The sequence below is a fragment of the Cervus elaphus genome, chromosome 15 (assembly GCF_910594005.1).
Source record: "Cervus elaphus chromosome 15, mCerEla1.1, whole genome shotgun sequence".
Lineage (NCBI taxonomy): Eukaryota > Metazoa > Chordata > Mammalia > Artiodactyla > Cervidae > Cervus > Cervus elaphus.
The window spans coordinates 59455418-59471036 of record NC_057829.1 but is presented as its reverse complement, the minus strand read 5'-3'; the positions used below and the strand labels follow the sequence as shown (position 1 = coordinate 59471036).

The window sequence follows — 15619 nt, the reverse complement described above, 5'->3', positions numbered from 1 at the left end:
TGCATGAGACAAGTGCTCGGGCCTGGTGCACTGGGAAGACCCAGAGGAATCGGGTGGAGAGGGAGGTGGGAGGGGAGATAGGGATGGGGAATACATGTAACTCCATGGCTGATTCATGTCAATGTATGACAAAACCCACTGAAATGTTGTGAAATAATTAGCCTCCAACTAAAAAAAACCAAAAAAAGAAAAGAAAAAGAAAAAAAAACCAAAACACTGATGAAAGAAATCAAAGAGGACACAAACAGATGGAGAAATATACCGTGTTCGTGGATTAGAAGAATCAATACTGTCAAAATGGCTATACTACCCAAAGCAATCTATAGATTCAATGCAATCCCTATCAAGCTACCAACGGTAGTTTTCACAGAACTAGAACAAATAATTTCACAATTTGCATGGAAATACAAAAAACCTCGAATAGCCAAAGTAATCTTGAGAAAGAAGAATGGAACTGGAGGAATCAACCTGCCTGACTTCAGACTCCACTACAAAGCCACAGTCATCAAGACAGTATGGTATTGGCACAAAGACAGAAATATAGATCAATGGAATAGAATAGAAAGCCCAGAGATAAATCCACGAACCTATGGACACCTTATCTTTGACAAAGGAGGCAAGGATATCCAATGGAAAAAGACAACCTTTTTAACAAGTGGTGCTGGGAAAACTGGTCAACCACTTGTAAAAGAATGAAACTAGAACACTTTCTAACACCATACACAAGAATAAACTCAAAACGGATTAAAGATCTAAATGTAAGACCAGAAACTATAAAACTCCTAGAGGAGAACATAGGCAAAACACTCTCCGACATGAATCACAGCAGGATCCTCTATGACCCACCTCCCAGAATATTGGAAACAAAAGCACAAATAAACAAATGGGAACGAATGAAACTTAAAAGCTTTTGCACAACAAAGGAAACTACACACAAAGTGAAAAGACAGCCCTCAGAATGGGAGAAAATAATAGCAAACGAAGCAACAGACAAAGCATTAATCTCAAAAATGTACAAGCAACTCCTGCAGCTCAATTCCAGAAAAATAAATGACCCAATCAAAAAATGGGCCAAAGAACTAAACAGACATTTCTCCAAAGAAGACATACAGATGGCTAACAAACACATGAAAAGATGCTCAACATCACTCATTATCAGAGAAATGCAAATCAAAGCCACAATGAGGTATCATTACACACCAGTCAGGATGGCTGCTATCCAAAAGTCTACAAGCAATGAATGCTGGAGAGGGTGTGGAGAAAAGGGAACCCTCTTACACTGTTGGTGGGAATGCAAACTAGTAGAGCCGCTATGGAGAACAGTGTGGAGATTCCTTAAAAAACTGGAATTAGAACTGCCATATGACACAGCAACACCACTCCTGAGCATACACATTGAGGAAACCAGATCTGAAGGAGACACATGCACCCCAATGTTCATCACAGCACTGTTTATAATAGCCAGGACATGGAAGCAACCTAGATGCCCATCAGCAGATGAATGGATAAGGAAGCTGTGGCACATATACACCATGGAATATTACTCAGCCATTAAAAAGAATTCATTTGAATCAGTTCTAATGAGATGGATGAAACTGGAGCCCATTATACAGAGTGAAGTAAGCCAGAAAGATAAACATCAATACAGTATACTAATGCATATATATGGAATTTAAAAAGATGGTAACAATAACCCTATATGCAAAACAGAAAAAGAAACACAGATGTACAGAACAGACTTTTGGACTCTGTGGGAGAAGGCGAGGGTGGGATGTTTAAAGAGAACAGCATCGAAACATGTATATTATCTAGGGTGAAAAAGATCACCAGCTCAGGCTGGATGCATAAGACAAGAGCTTGGGCCTGGTGCACTGGGAAGACCCAGAGGGATCGGGTGGAGAGGGAGGTGGGAGGGGGGATCGGGATGAGGAATACATGTAAATCCATGGCTGATTCATGTCAATGTATGACAAAAACCATTACAATATTGTGAAGTAGTTAGCCTCCAACTAATAAAATTAAATGAAAAAAAAAAAAAAAAGAAAGAAAAATCTCTGGGAAAAAAAAAAGCTATCACTTTCTTGGAGTAACCACTTTATTCCCTGAGTAAGGGGTGTCCTACTTGGTACCTCCTTCCTTCTATGTGCACTTCCTCTCCCAGATGTGGAAAGTTTTCTGCCATTGTTAATTTCAATAAGTTTTCTGGAATAATAAGTTTTCTGGTCCTTTCTCTTTCTCTCTTCTCTGTCTATGACTCCTTGACTGCATGTATTGATCTACTTGATAGTGTTCTATAAGTCCCTTAAACTCCTTTTCTTTTTCCTTCTTTTTTCTTTTTGCCCTCAATTGAATAATTTCCAATGACTTATCTTCAGGTTTGCTGATCTTTTGTTCTGCCTGATCTAGCCTATTGTTACATCCACTAATGATTTTCTTTAAATACAAAAAGTACTCTTCAGCTCTATGATTTCTGTTTCATACCTTTGAATTTTCTGCCCTGTTGTTGAAATTCCTACTTCATTTCTTTACTGTTCTCCAGACCCCAGTGATCGACTTCATGACTAATTTTGAATGATGTTTCAGGTCAATCAGACATCTCCTGTTTCTACATTTTCCTTGACTCTCTCCATTACTGTTTGCACATTAGACAAAAGCTAGTTTCAGTCTTCACTGACTAGTCACATGGAGAAGAAGAACTTCACCAATCAGCTCAGCCAGAGATTCTGGAGGTCTCTCAAATCTGTGTGCTAGTGTGCTAGTCCAGCCTGCTTCTTATGTTCTTGAAACTCCCAGGTGTCTTCAGCTTGCTGAGTCCTTTCAATGCTCCAAGAAAAGTAACACAGAGGCCAGTTCCTCATGAAGCTCCCCCACAGCTGTGAGAAGTTGGAATGCCAGATGTGCATGGCAACTCCTTTGCTCCTCAAGGGGAAGCTGAGAGCTGGGAGGGGGATTCCTGCCCAGTTATATGGCACATTGCTGGGCTTGGTAGTTGTAGTGAGAGAGGATCTGCTTCTCTTTCTGGCTTTGACATGGCTAGGTTCACATTCACTAAGGGTACAGAAGTCTTTCAAGTAGTTTTTGGATTTTTATAAAGAGAATATATTCATGTGTTTCTGTGAATTAATGTGTCCATTAGGAGAAGAAACATTCAAGTCTTCCTATTGTGCCATGTTACTGATGTTACTCTTTCGTGTGTGAATTTTGAAAGATTGTGTGTGAAATTAACTATGTCATTGAACTTCTCAAACTGGTGGGCATACAGCTTCATAATAGTCCCTTATTATCCTTATAGTGCTCTGGGACTTAAAGTTATGGTCCCTCTTTTAGCAATGATTATTAATAATGTGTGTCTTCTCTCTCGGAGTGGGGAATAGGTTACTTATGGGTTTATCAATTCTATTCAACCTTTCAAAGAATTAGCTTTGGTCTCATTGACTTTTATCTTGATTCCTTGTTTGCAATTTCACTGATTTCTGCTCTAATTTTCATTTGTAGTTTTCTGTGGCTTACTTTGGATTTAATTCCTTTAATTCCTTACTATCACTATCATATTTTCCTATTGAGGCACACCTGAACACAATCTCTTTCAGTTTCAAATGCAAACCTCAAGTAACTCTAGGTGACATGCAGCCAAGAGAACTTTCCTGCTTAATCTCCCTAGTCCTCTGTGCTGATCACTATGAGACCAACATGACTTCTTTGGATTACTTTCCTTCCTTTCTTACTTGTATTATGCACACCATAAGGAAACTCTGAGAACTGGCTCATCAAATTACACCTTTTATTAGGAACATGCACTGGAATAATGACTCTCCATTGCCATATGCTAATCATCTTGTTCTATTTTGTATTGACTACATAGTGCTACTCAATAATAGATAAAGCATTAGCATATGTGATGGCCAATAAAAATGTTACAGGACATGGAGAATAGCAGGTACATTTCTGCAGTGAAACTACACCATAACAAGAAAAGAGGTTGAGAAGGCATTCCTAGGCAGAAGATGAAGAGGAAGGAAGTGACCAGTGCCCCAGATGAGAAGGAGTTGAAGACAACATCATAGGAGACACCTTCTTACAGAGGAATGAAGCAGAGCTTGTAAGGAGGTGGCACAGAAGCGAACCCATTGGCAATTGGGGTGGTGTCGATGTCCTTTGGGTCAACCACAGATTTCAAAGTAAATTTTTGTAAAATCGCTGTCAGGAATAAAAACACCTCCATGCGGGCCAGGCTCTCTCCTGCACAAATCCGTTTTCCTGAAAATAACAAACACAGAGAGTACATACTCCTTGAACACTGTGTTTCTGGCTGTCAGAAACAGACTATACAGTAACCACTGATGAATGGTTGAATGGATAAATGTAAGCCACAACAGTTAGATAGACAGACATAGGCTGGATACACATGCTGTCCACATAATTTCATATCTTAATGGCTATCCTTATTTACACAAATTTTCAATGAGCTTTGGCACTATGCCAAGTACTTCATTAACTATTCTCATGCAGTTTGATATTTCTTGTTTTCATAAATCTTTTCCTTCTCTTGGAAACACACAGTACATTATATTTTATGTTCTTAGTCTGATGTCCCCATCATCTTTATTTCTACTCCTCACAGCCTCTATTCTCTGCTCTAACTACGTCTTCACCAATCTTCAACACATCTTGAAGTTTCAAGTTATACAACACATGGTTCCTTCTGGTTAAGGTGCACTTCTCTTATATTTTCAGCACCTAGCTCAAATTTTATTTCTGAATTTGAAAGAATTGGGTCATCTTTCCAAAGCTTTGGTGACTTAGTCCAATAAAGAGCATATATCATAAGGAGGGAAAGTGTATGGGCATTGCAATTGCTACAAATGAGTATAGGAAAAGAGCAGTTCAATCAGCCCCTGAGTGGGAATTTTATAAGAAGTTCCAATTAATCCCTCCCCAAAGCATCTTATCCTTTGAAGTAACGAAGGAAAAAATTTTGTTACCTGCTGAGAAAGGCATGAAGTAATCACTCTTTTTAAAGTTACCATTCTCATCCAGGAAGTGGCCAGGGTCAAACACTCCTGGGTTAGGAAATACTTTGTCGTCATACAGCACAGAAGTCAGAGATACTAATACTTCTGTGCCCTGGGAGGAAAAGATGAAGATAAACTGAATTATAAAGAAGTCATGGAGCTGGAAGAAATGTTATAAATTATTTATTCCAATCTTATGACCTACAGGTGAGGAATCCTAGGTCCAAAGAAAGACAATGGCATTTTGAGCCAGACAAAGAAGTAATAAACAAGGAATAAGCTTAAGGCCAGTGACAGTGATATTGCTAATGTGGACTTCAGTGGCATTTGAAGTAGTGAGTCCATGGATCCTAGGGTGTTAGACCTTATGAATCCTTTCTGCTTATCATACTGGTGTCTGTCCCCATCAGCTGCTTTATTTCTACTTTGGTTTTCACTCACCTAATATGTGGATTATGGTTTAAAATGGGGAGACTCTGTTAGAGCTTATGATGTCTGGATTATCTGTTCACAAGGCTTTTATAAAGAGATTTCTCATCTAATTAATAATAACTTCTGTGATAATAACAATAATATAATAACAACTCCTAGTATTTATCATTGCCATGTGAATTGTTTCTTAAAGTATATGGCAGGGTTCATTAGAGATGGATGCTAGCTTAAAAGCAAAGAAAGGATGAAAAAATAGAAAAATCATTTTATGACAATTCATCTTAGGGTCACTGACTTAAGCAACATTTACCTATTAATGCTAAAACTGTAGGGTGAATGTTAAGCATGAAATTTACCAAATTCATAGCTCAACTGGTAAAGAATCTGCCTGCAGTGCAGGAGACCCAGGTTCAATTCCTGGGTCAGGAAGATCCCCTGAAGAAGGAAATGGCAATCCACTCCAGTAATCTTGCTTGGAAAATCTCACAGAGGAGCCTGGCAGGCTACAGTCCATGGGGTCGCAAGAGTCAGATATGACTTAGTGACTAAACCACCACCACCAATATGTGCCATAGATTTTTATTAAGTGTAAATATAAAGCCAGAACTTAGGCCATGGAGAAACCTGACAGATACTATTTTATTATGTGAACAACAGTGCATAACCAATAACGAGGTAAGTGACATGATGTGGCCTCCCACCTTCCCAACTAATTTCAGTGGGAAACACAAAGCACCTATGTAGTTCTCTTGCCCAATCATAGCTGGGATCTAATTTCTAGAGAACCAGTTTGAAGAATGTTTTACATGAGTATTGGCCTGGACACTTCACAAAGTGAAATGCACTGAAGGAAAACAAAGAGGGCAAAGAGAACTCGTAATGGAAGATTAAAAAGTAAAGATAGCCAGATTTCATGCTTGTTCTTTGGTTGGATATTGAGTTGAAAAGGGGAAAAAAAGACTATAAAGGATATTCCAGTAAAAGTGGGAAATTTTGAAGTACAGACTGGGGGACCTCCCTGGTGGCCCAATGGTTAAGACTCATGCTTCCACTGCTTTAACATCTAAAGTTATTAATAATTTTAGTTTGTGTCAATGCCCACATTTTACTTAAAAGGGAGGTGTTATATCATTCCAAATATCCACTAGGAGAAGGATGAACATTTTGTGGAAGAATATAAACATTGCCTAAAACTCAGCATTTTCTCATTTATAACAATCGATACTCAACAAAATGTTATTAGGCACATCAAAGGCACAGCTAGGTGACCACAAGTAGAAGAGGGGAAGACTTATAAAATATGCCCACATTAGGGAATATTTCTCATCTCACTTTATAAGGACAACATTATCTTACTATCAGAAATATGACAAGAAAATTTTGAGGAAGAAATATAGTAGACCAAAATTCTTTACTCTAAACAGAGAAGTTCTGAACAAAATGTAGCAAACCGAATTCAGCTGTGTGTATACTTATAATATATATATTTAGTGGGAACTTGAGGCCATACAATCATAGCAATAGTTGCAGAAATCAATATGAAAAAATTGTATAGCAATTATAACCTACAAATCATAAAAAATAAAGAGGGTAAATTTTCCTAATCTAATTTTTAAAATCTACCAAAATGTACATAAAACATGCTCAGTAGTGAGAGGTTAACCTCCACTCTCCTATAGATCAGAAATTAAACAAAGATGAAACATGGATATTAACCCAGATTACAGGGCAATGTATAGATATTGCCATTAATTTAGAGAAAGATTATTAGTAATTATTTTAAAATTAGCAAGTTTCCTACCATTAAAATCATCAAATGATAAAAGCTGATTATATTCCCATATTCCAGATAAAAGAAATAGAAAAGGCCAAAAATTTTATAAAAGCAAGAATAATATTAAGCATCTAGCGGGGAAAAAACAACAAAAGATTTGCAAGCCAATCAGTACACCAAAAATTTTTGAGAGAACTATAAACCCCACAAAACTGGAAGTATATACCATATTTATTAATGCAAAGATAAAATGAGTCATGATGTTAAACTTTTCTAAATATATCAAATATAACACTGATAAAAATCCCAGCAGAGAGCTTTGGTTAATTGACAAACTAGTACTAACATTGTTCGGAAAAGTAAAAAGCTAAGATCAGAAAAACAATATTAACAAAGCAGAACAAATTTGGGAGACTTACACTGCTACCTGTCAAAATCTGTTATAAAGCTTTCTAAACTAACCTGGAAACGATACACAAACCATTGAATTGCTACACATATGATTTTTGTGCTTCTCTCATCTGTGCTCATTAAGGATTGCACCCATACCGTGAAATGGGAATATCAAGACCACTGAAGTCACTGTAAGAGAAATCAATCTAACCTTGGGGATGATATAGTTTCTGAATTCAACGTCATGGGTCACCATATGGGGTAGACTAGAAGGGATCAGATCAATGTATCTCTGAATCTCATGGACCACAGCATCCGTGTAGGGCATGTGGCTTCTGTCCTGCATGCAGGGGCTCCGGTGTCTTCCAATCACGTGGTCAATCTCTTCCTGGACCTTAGCTGATAAGAGATAGTATGACTAATGCAAAAAAGAAAAACGCATATCATATTTGCATACCAATTCAAGGATCAGTCCAGTTCAGTTGCTCAGCCATGTCTGACTCTTTGCACCCCATGGACCTCAGTACACCAGTCTTCCCTGTCCATTACCAATCCCCAGAGCTTGCTCAAACTCATATCCATTGAGTCGGTGATGACATCCAACCATCTCCTTCCTTGTCGTCCCCTTCTCTTCCTGCCTTCAAACTTTCCCAGCATCAGGGATTTTTCCAATAAGTCAGTTCTTCACATCAGGTGGCCAAAGTATTGGAGTTTCAGCTTCAGCATCAGTCCTTCCAATGAATATTCAGGACTGAATTCAGGGATACACGAGGCATTATGAAGGTGTTCCAACATCATTATAAACATCAGTTAGGACTTCCTTGGTGATGCAGTGGATAAGAATCTGCCTGCCAATGCAGGGAGCACGTGTTCAATCTCTGGTCTGGAAGATTCCATATACTGCGGGGCAACTGAACCCTGAGCCTCGCAATTACTGAGCCTATGTGTTGTCACTACTGAAGCCTGTGTGCCCTAGAGCCTATGCTCCACAACAAGAGAAGCCATCACAATGAGAAGCCTGAATACAGCGACTAGAAAGTAGCCCCAGTCGCTAAAACTAGAGAAAGTCCACATGCAACAACAAAGACCCAGCACAGCCAAAACTAAATGAATAAATAAACAAATTTTTTTAAAAAAAATCAGTTACATGCCCAGAAGTACACCCAGACATAGAGAGAAAATGACTGTAATATAGATGTATGTAAGTCTCCTAAAAACTAGGCTTACAATGCATCTATACATATCTCTATATAAACATACATGATAAAAACAAATGATGAACTGTTTTAAAATATAAACAGAACATAACCTCAAGACATTATAGTCCTTGCTGAAAGAAAAATAGGAATCAGATGTTAATTTTTAACAAAATAATATAGAGGTAGAAAAGTTAAATTACACATGTTTTTGTGTATTTGTGTATTTGTACAATTTGCAATGGTACTCTTTTCATCTTCCAATTTCCATAAGCCACCACACTGAGTATTCTAGCAGTTTCTTCTGAAATTGATGCTATACTTCTAAATAATAATTCACTGTTTCTATTTTTAACATACCTATTTCTAGAGAATATTGTCCTATGGGAGATGATAATTTATTAGTATAGCTCCATCTCCACTTCATACAGAACACACATAACATACATAATTCCTGTTACTCCATCTCCCCCAATATATTTAGATCACAACTTTCAGCTGTTAGAATTTCATTTTATCATCATTCTGACTACATAAACAAAGCTTCCTGATCAGACAACTATGATTAGGTTTAATTTTTTGTATTTTCTTGGACTTAAATAGGTCTTTTTATTTCATCTTATACATTTCTGTATCTTGATCTAGAATTATTTCCAAATACTGAGATAAATATTCCAAACTCCAAATAATAATTTTCCTTTTATAAGGAAATCTCAGATCATCAATCACTTCTCTTTTGCTTGGTGTCTCTCTTCATAGCTGCTTTATCTATCTAATCCATTTTGAAGTGGATATTTTCAAAATGACTGATAACTAGCAATAGTCCTGACACTTTCATTCTCCTTCATGAGTTCTCAAGATGTCTGGAGCCATGACTTCCTATGACATGATTCAGGCATTTGGATGAGAAAAAGGAAAGAGTGGGTAAAAATTTTGTCAAACACACTGGTCTGAAATTACCCTTTATAAAATCAATACCCAGTTTGATAGTTGCTCTTGAATTCTGATGCTGTTGTGGACTCTAATCCTTTATCTATGACCTGCTAAATTTCTCTGAAAGTTTTTGCAATTTCCTCTTTTATCCTGGTGTTCTGAAGTTTCACGACCCTCTAACTTGGGGTGAATGTTTTTATTTCATTCACTCTGCTAGACACATTAAGAGAATTATCTATCTACATGGAAATATTTGGAGGTCTTTTCTCCAGAGTGTTCACTCTCTGGAGTTTTTCTTTTGCTGCTGAATTTCAGGAAGCAAGATGCAGAAAGGGGCTGAGTCTGAATTCAAGATGTGAATTCTTCCCTACACTTTCTTCCACGCTGTGACCTCACTCTTTCCTCCTGTCTCTGCCCAGTGTCCTGGGCATAGGGCCTCTTAGATTCTACTTCTCTAGAGAGTAAACCTCTCTCATCCTATTGGGGGAACACAGCGATCTGATAAACTGAAAGTGTTAGTCTCTCAGTCATGTCCAACTCTTTGTGATCCCATGGACTGTAGCCTTCCAGGTTCCTCTGTCTATGGAATTCTCCAGGGAAGAATACTGGAGTGGATTACCTTTCCCTTCTCCAGGGGATCTTTCTGACCAAGGGATTGAACCTGGGTCTCCTGCATTGCAGTCAGATTCTTTACTTTCTGAGCCTCTAGGGAGCTGTCAAAGAGTTGTGGCTAGGTGAGCTACTTTTATCAGCCTTTGTCTCCCTCTATTCTGTTTGACACCTGCTACTTCTAAATGCTGAAACTTACAGGATGGTAGGGATATAAATAACTTTTCCTGATTATGTATCTTCCTTTTCTGACATTTAGGACACAACTTAATCTTCTCTGTGCTGTGCTTAGTCAGTCAGTTGTGTCCGACTCTTTGCAACCCCATGGACTGTAGTCTGCCAGGCTCTTCTGTCAATGGGGATTCTCCAGGCAAGAATACTATAGTGGGCTGCCATGCCCTCCTCCAGGGGATCTTCCCAACCCAGGGATCGAACTCAGGCCTCTCGCATTGGAGATGGATTCTTTATCATCTCAGCTACCAGGGAAGTCCAAGAATACTGGTTGGGGAGCCTATCCCTTCCCCAGGGGAACATTCCTGACCAAGAAATCAAACCAGGGTCTCCTGCTTTGCAGGTGGGTTCTTTACCAACCGAGCTTCCAGGGAAATATCTTCCTTTTCTGATATTTAGGATACAACTTCATCTTCTCTACTGACTTCATTATTACCCTTCAATATGTTCTCTGTGTTTTAGAAATTTGTTAAAGATCTATCCGTGGCTGTTTCCTGGCCTCCTCTTGTCCAACTTTAGAAAACTGATTCTCATTTGTAATAGTTCATAGTCATTGTAGAGACATCCTGACACATGACAGGACATTGTTTCTAAATTGCTGTGAATAATCATAACTCTTTAAATGTAAGTATTATATAATGTTCTTTGCAAAGGATAAAATTATAGACCACCAAAGTTCTTATTTTGGCAAGCACTGTTTCTCCACAACCAGACTTCTGGATTAATAAAATACTTTTACAGGCACCTTAAACCTGAATAGTACAATTTCTTGTGAATCTAAATTTTTAGGTCACTTCCTAGAAAGTAGACGCTATCTCTGGCTACCTCTCTAACTTTCTAGGATTTCCATTCAGGCTTCAGTAAGGAGAGTTTCCAGAGAAGGAAATGGCAACCCACTCCAGTATTCTTTCCTGGAGAATCCCAGGGACAGAGGATCCTGGTGAGCTGCCATCTATGGGGTCACACAGAGTTGGACACGATTGAAGTGACTTAGCAGCAGCAGCAGCAGCAAGGAGAGTTTCCATTTTCCCTACCCTGGCTTTAGAACACTGCATTTTCAGAATGAGGTGGCAACAAAGTGGCCTTTCCATAATAAAGCCATTATGCAGCCCAAGGCCAATTCATGCTGGGAGTGCCTGCTACACGTGAAGTGAAGTGAAGTCGCACAGTCGTGTCCGACCCTTTGCGACCCCATGGACTGTACCTACCAGGATCCTCAGTCCATGGGATTTTCCAGGCAAGAATAGTGGGCTACAATGACCTCCCATGAAATCCAGATGTTGCTTTATCACTTTTGTTACTTTCCACAGTGTCTTCACGCCTGTCTGTCATCTTCCTGTATTATGTAAAGATGTCCCAACACCAATCCTTTGTTAAATCTGAAAACATTAAGCTGCTCAAACAGAGACTGATATTAAGAAGAGGTGGCAAGAATATACAGAAGAACTGTACAAAAAAGATCTTTATGACCCAGATAATCACGATGGTGTGATCACTCACCTAGAGCCAGACATCCTGGAATGTGAAGTCAAGTGGGCCTTAGAAAGCATCACTATGAACAAAGCTAGTGGAGGTGATGGAATTCCAGTTGAGCTATTTTAAATCCTGAAAGATGATGTTGTGAAAGTGCTGCACTCAATGTGCCAGCAAATTTGGGAAACTCAGCAGTGGCCACAGGACTGGAAAAGGTCAGTTTTCATTCCAATCCCAAAGAAAGCTCAAACTAACGCACAACTGCACTCATCTCACACACTAGTAAAGTAATGCTCAAAATTCTCCAAGCCAGGCTTCAGCAATAGGTGAACCAAGAACTTCCAGATGTTCAAGCTGGATTTAGAAAAGGCAGAGGAACCAGAGATCAAATTGCCAACACCCACTGGATCATCAGAAAAGCAAGAGAGTTCCAGAAAAACATATATTTCTGCTTTATTGACTATGCCAAAGCCTTTGACTGTGTGGATCACAATAAAATGTGGAAAATTATGGAAGAGATGGGAATACCAGACCACCTGACCCACCTCTTGAGAAACCTGTATGCAGGTCAGGAAGCAGCAGTTAGAACTGGACATGGACAAACACACTGGTTCCAAATAGGAAAAGGAGTATGTCAAGGCTGTATATTGTCACCCTGCTTATTTAACTTATATGCAGAGTACATCATGAGAAACGTTGGGCTGGAAGAAGCACAAGCTGGAATCAAGCACAAGCTGGAGAAATATCAATAACCTCAGATATGCAGATGACACAACCCTTATGGCAGAAAGTGAAGAGGAACTAAAAAGCCTCTTGATAAAAGTGAAAGAGGAGAGGGAAAAACTTGGCTTAAAGCTCAACATTCAGAAAACTAATTACATGGCATCTGGTCCCATCAGTTCATCAGGAATAGATGGGGAAACAGTGGAAACAGCATCAGACTTTATTTTCTGGGGCTCCAAAATCACTGCAGATGGTGACTGAAGCCATGATATTAAAAGACACTTACTCCTTGGAAGGAAAGATATGACCAACCTAGATAGCATATTAAAAAGCAGAGACATTACTTTGCCAATAAAGGTCTGCCGAGTCAAGGCTATGGTTTTTCCAGTGGTCATGTATGGATGTGAGAGTTGGACTGTGAAGAAAGTTGAGTGCCAAAGAATTGGTGCTTTTGAACTGTGGTGTTGGAGAAGACTCATGAGAGTCGCTTGGACTGCAAGGAGATCCAACCAGTCCATCCTAAAGGAGATCAGTCCTGGGTGTTCATTGGAAGGACTGATGCTGAAGCTGAAACTCCAGTACTTGGGCCACCTCATGCAAAGAGTTGACTCATTGGAAAAGACCCTGATGCTGGGAGGGTTTGGTGGCAGGAGGAGAAGGTGACGACAGAGGATGAGCTGGCTTCATGGCATCACCAACTCGATGGCCATGCATTTGAGTAAACTCCGGGCGTTGGTGACAGACAGGGAGGCCTGGTGTGCTGAAATTCATGGGGTCGCAAGGAGTCAGATATGACTGAACAACTGAACTGAACTGAACTAAGAGCAACAAGATGGAAGACACTCCCAGTCTCTTTCCAATATCTCTTCTCCAGTCACCCAGCTCGCCATGTACCATACCTGTGACCTCTGGGTGCTTTAACAGCAGGAGGAGCCCATATCTCAGAGTGGTGCTTGTCGTCTCTGTCCCAGCTCCAAACAAATCAAATACAGTGGTTGTCAAGTTTTCAAAAGTAAACTCCAATTGTTGATTTTGTTTTTCCTAGGAATGATTTGATAAAATTGTTTGACAAGCTAGTTTACCAGAATTGCCCTTAATCCAAAATAGCTCATGGTGTTTTAAAATTAAGGCAACATACAAACTACTTGGCAATTACAGAAAAAAAACAAAAACACTGTATAGAAAAACAAAATACTGTAGATCAGTTGACTTAAATGTCACTTTCTCCTGCCTTATTCCTCATTTGCCTAAAAGTTCCATTCATCAGCCTCTTTTGCATTTAAGTAGTGGTTGTCATGGTAAAGAATCTTCCTGCAATGCAGGAGACTGAAATTTGACTCCTGGGTAGGGAAGATCCCCTGGAGAAGGCAATGGCTTCTCCATCCCCTGGATGTTGGAATGGCCACCCACTCCAGTATTCTTACCTGGAGTATTCCATGGACAGGCTTCCATGAAGCCTGGCGGGCTACAGTCCATGAAGTCGCAAAGAGGCAGACACAACCAAGTGACTAACACATTCACTTTCAGGCTATGCAGCTTAATTTTTTGCAAACAAGATATAATTAGAAGCCTACTGGTACATTTCCTCTTTCTTACTCAAAACAAGTATTTGATAGATTGAAAGTGAAGGCATGGAAAAAGATAGTCCATACAAATGGAAATCAAAAGAAAGCTGGAGTAGCAATACTCATATTGGACAAAATAGACTTTAAAATAAAGACTGGGATTTCCCTGGTGGTCCAGTGACTAAGATTCTGCACTCCCAACACAGGCAGCCCAGGTTTGATCCCTTGTTGGGGAACTAAATCTCATATGCTGCAACTAAGTGTTCACATGCCACAATTAGAAGATCCTGCATGCCACAACTAAGACCTGGCACAGCCAAATAAATAAAGATAAACAAGTAGATTAAATAAAGACTGTTACAAGAGACAAGGAAGGACAGTACATAATGATCAAGGATCAATCCAAGAAGATGTAACAGTTGTAAATACATATGCACCCAACATAGGAGCACCTCAGGGTATCAGGCAAATGCTAACAGCCATTAAAGGGGAAATCTATAGTAACAAAATAATAGTGGGCAACTTAAACTTACAGCACTGGACAGATCATCCAGGCAGAAAATTAAGAAGGAAACACAAGCCCTAAATAACCCATTAGACTAGATAAACTTACTGTCCTAGATATTAATTGGACATTTCATTCAAAGGCAACAAAATATACTTTTTTGTCAAGCAGACATGGAACATTCTCCAGGATATCATCTTGGGTCACAAATCAAAACTCCGTAAATTTTAGAAAATTGAAATCATATCAAGAAACTTTTCCAACAACAAGGCTATGAGATTTAGATATAAATTACAGGGGAAAGTGTGTAAAACACAAACACATGGAGGCTGAACAATATGTTGTTAAATAACCAATGGATCAAACATGACTGAGCACACACCCACCACACTGCAACCAATGGTATTATACATGATATTATACACAGAAAATCCTAAAGATGTTACCATAAAACTACTAGATCTCATTGATGAATTTGGTAAAGTTGCAGGATACAACATTAATACATAGAAAAGAAATCTCTTTCATTCCTATACACTAACAATGAAAGATTGGAATGAGAAATGAAGGAAGCAGACTCATTTGCCATCACACCAAAAAGAATAAAGTATCTAGGCATAAACCTACCTAACGAGGCAAAAGATCTGTACTCAGAAAACTATAAGATCCCAATGAAAAAATCAAAGATGACATAAACAGATGGAGAGATATATCATGTTCGTGGATCAGAAGAATCAATATTGTGAAAATTACTATATGACCCAAGGCCATCT

General features: G+C 39.0%; 1 protein-coding gene across 1 annotated transcript in view; it reads right to left on the bottom strand.

Moving 5' to 3' along the window:
- Positions 1-1974: 1974 nt before the first annotated feature.
- Positions 1975-15619, bottom strand: part of LOC122709268 (cytochrome P450 2C9-like) — a 34454-nt gene continuing 20809 nt past the window's right edge. The window contains exons 6-9 of the mRNA XM_043926489.1: positions 13676-13817; positions 7823-8010; positions 4983-5124; positions 1975-4257 (exon numbers count right to left, since the gene is read on the bottom strand). Of these exons, the coding sequence (XP_043782424.1) occupies positions 4076-4257; positions 4983-5124; positions 7823-8010; positions 13676-13817 (654 nt within the window). The 3' untranslated portion in view covers positions 1975-4075. The remainder of the gene's footprint in view (positions 4258-4982; positions 5125-7822; positions 8011-13675; positions 13818-15619) is intronic.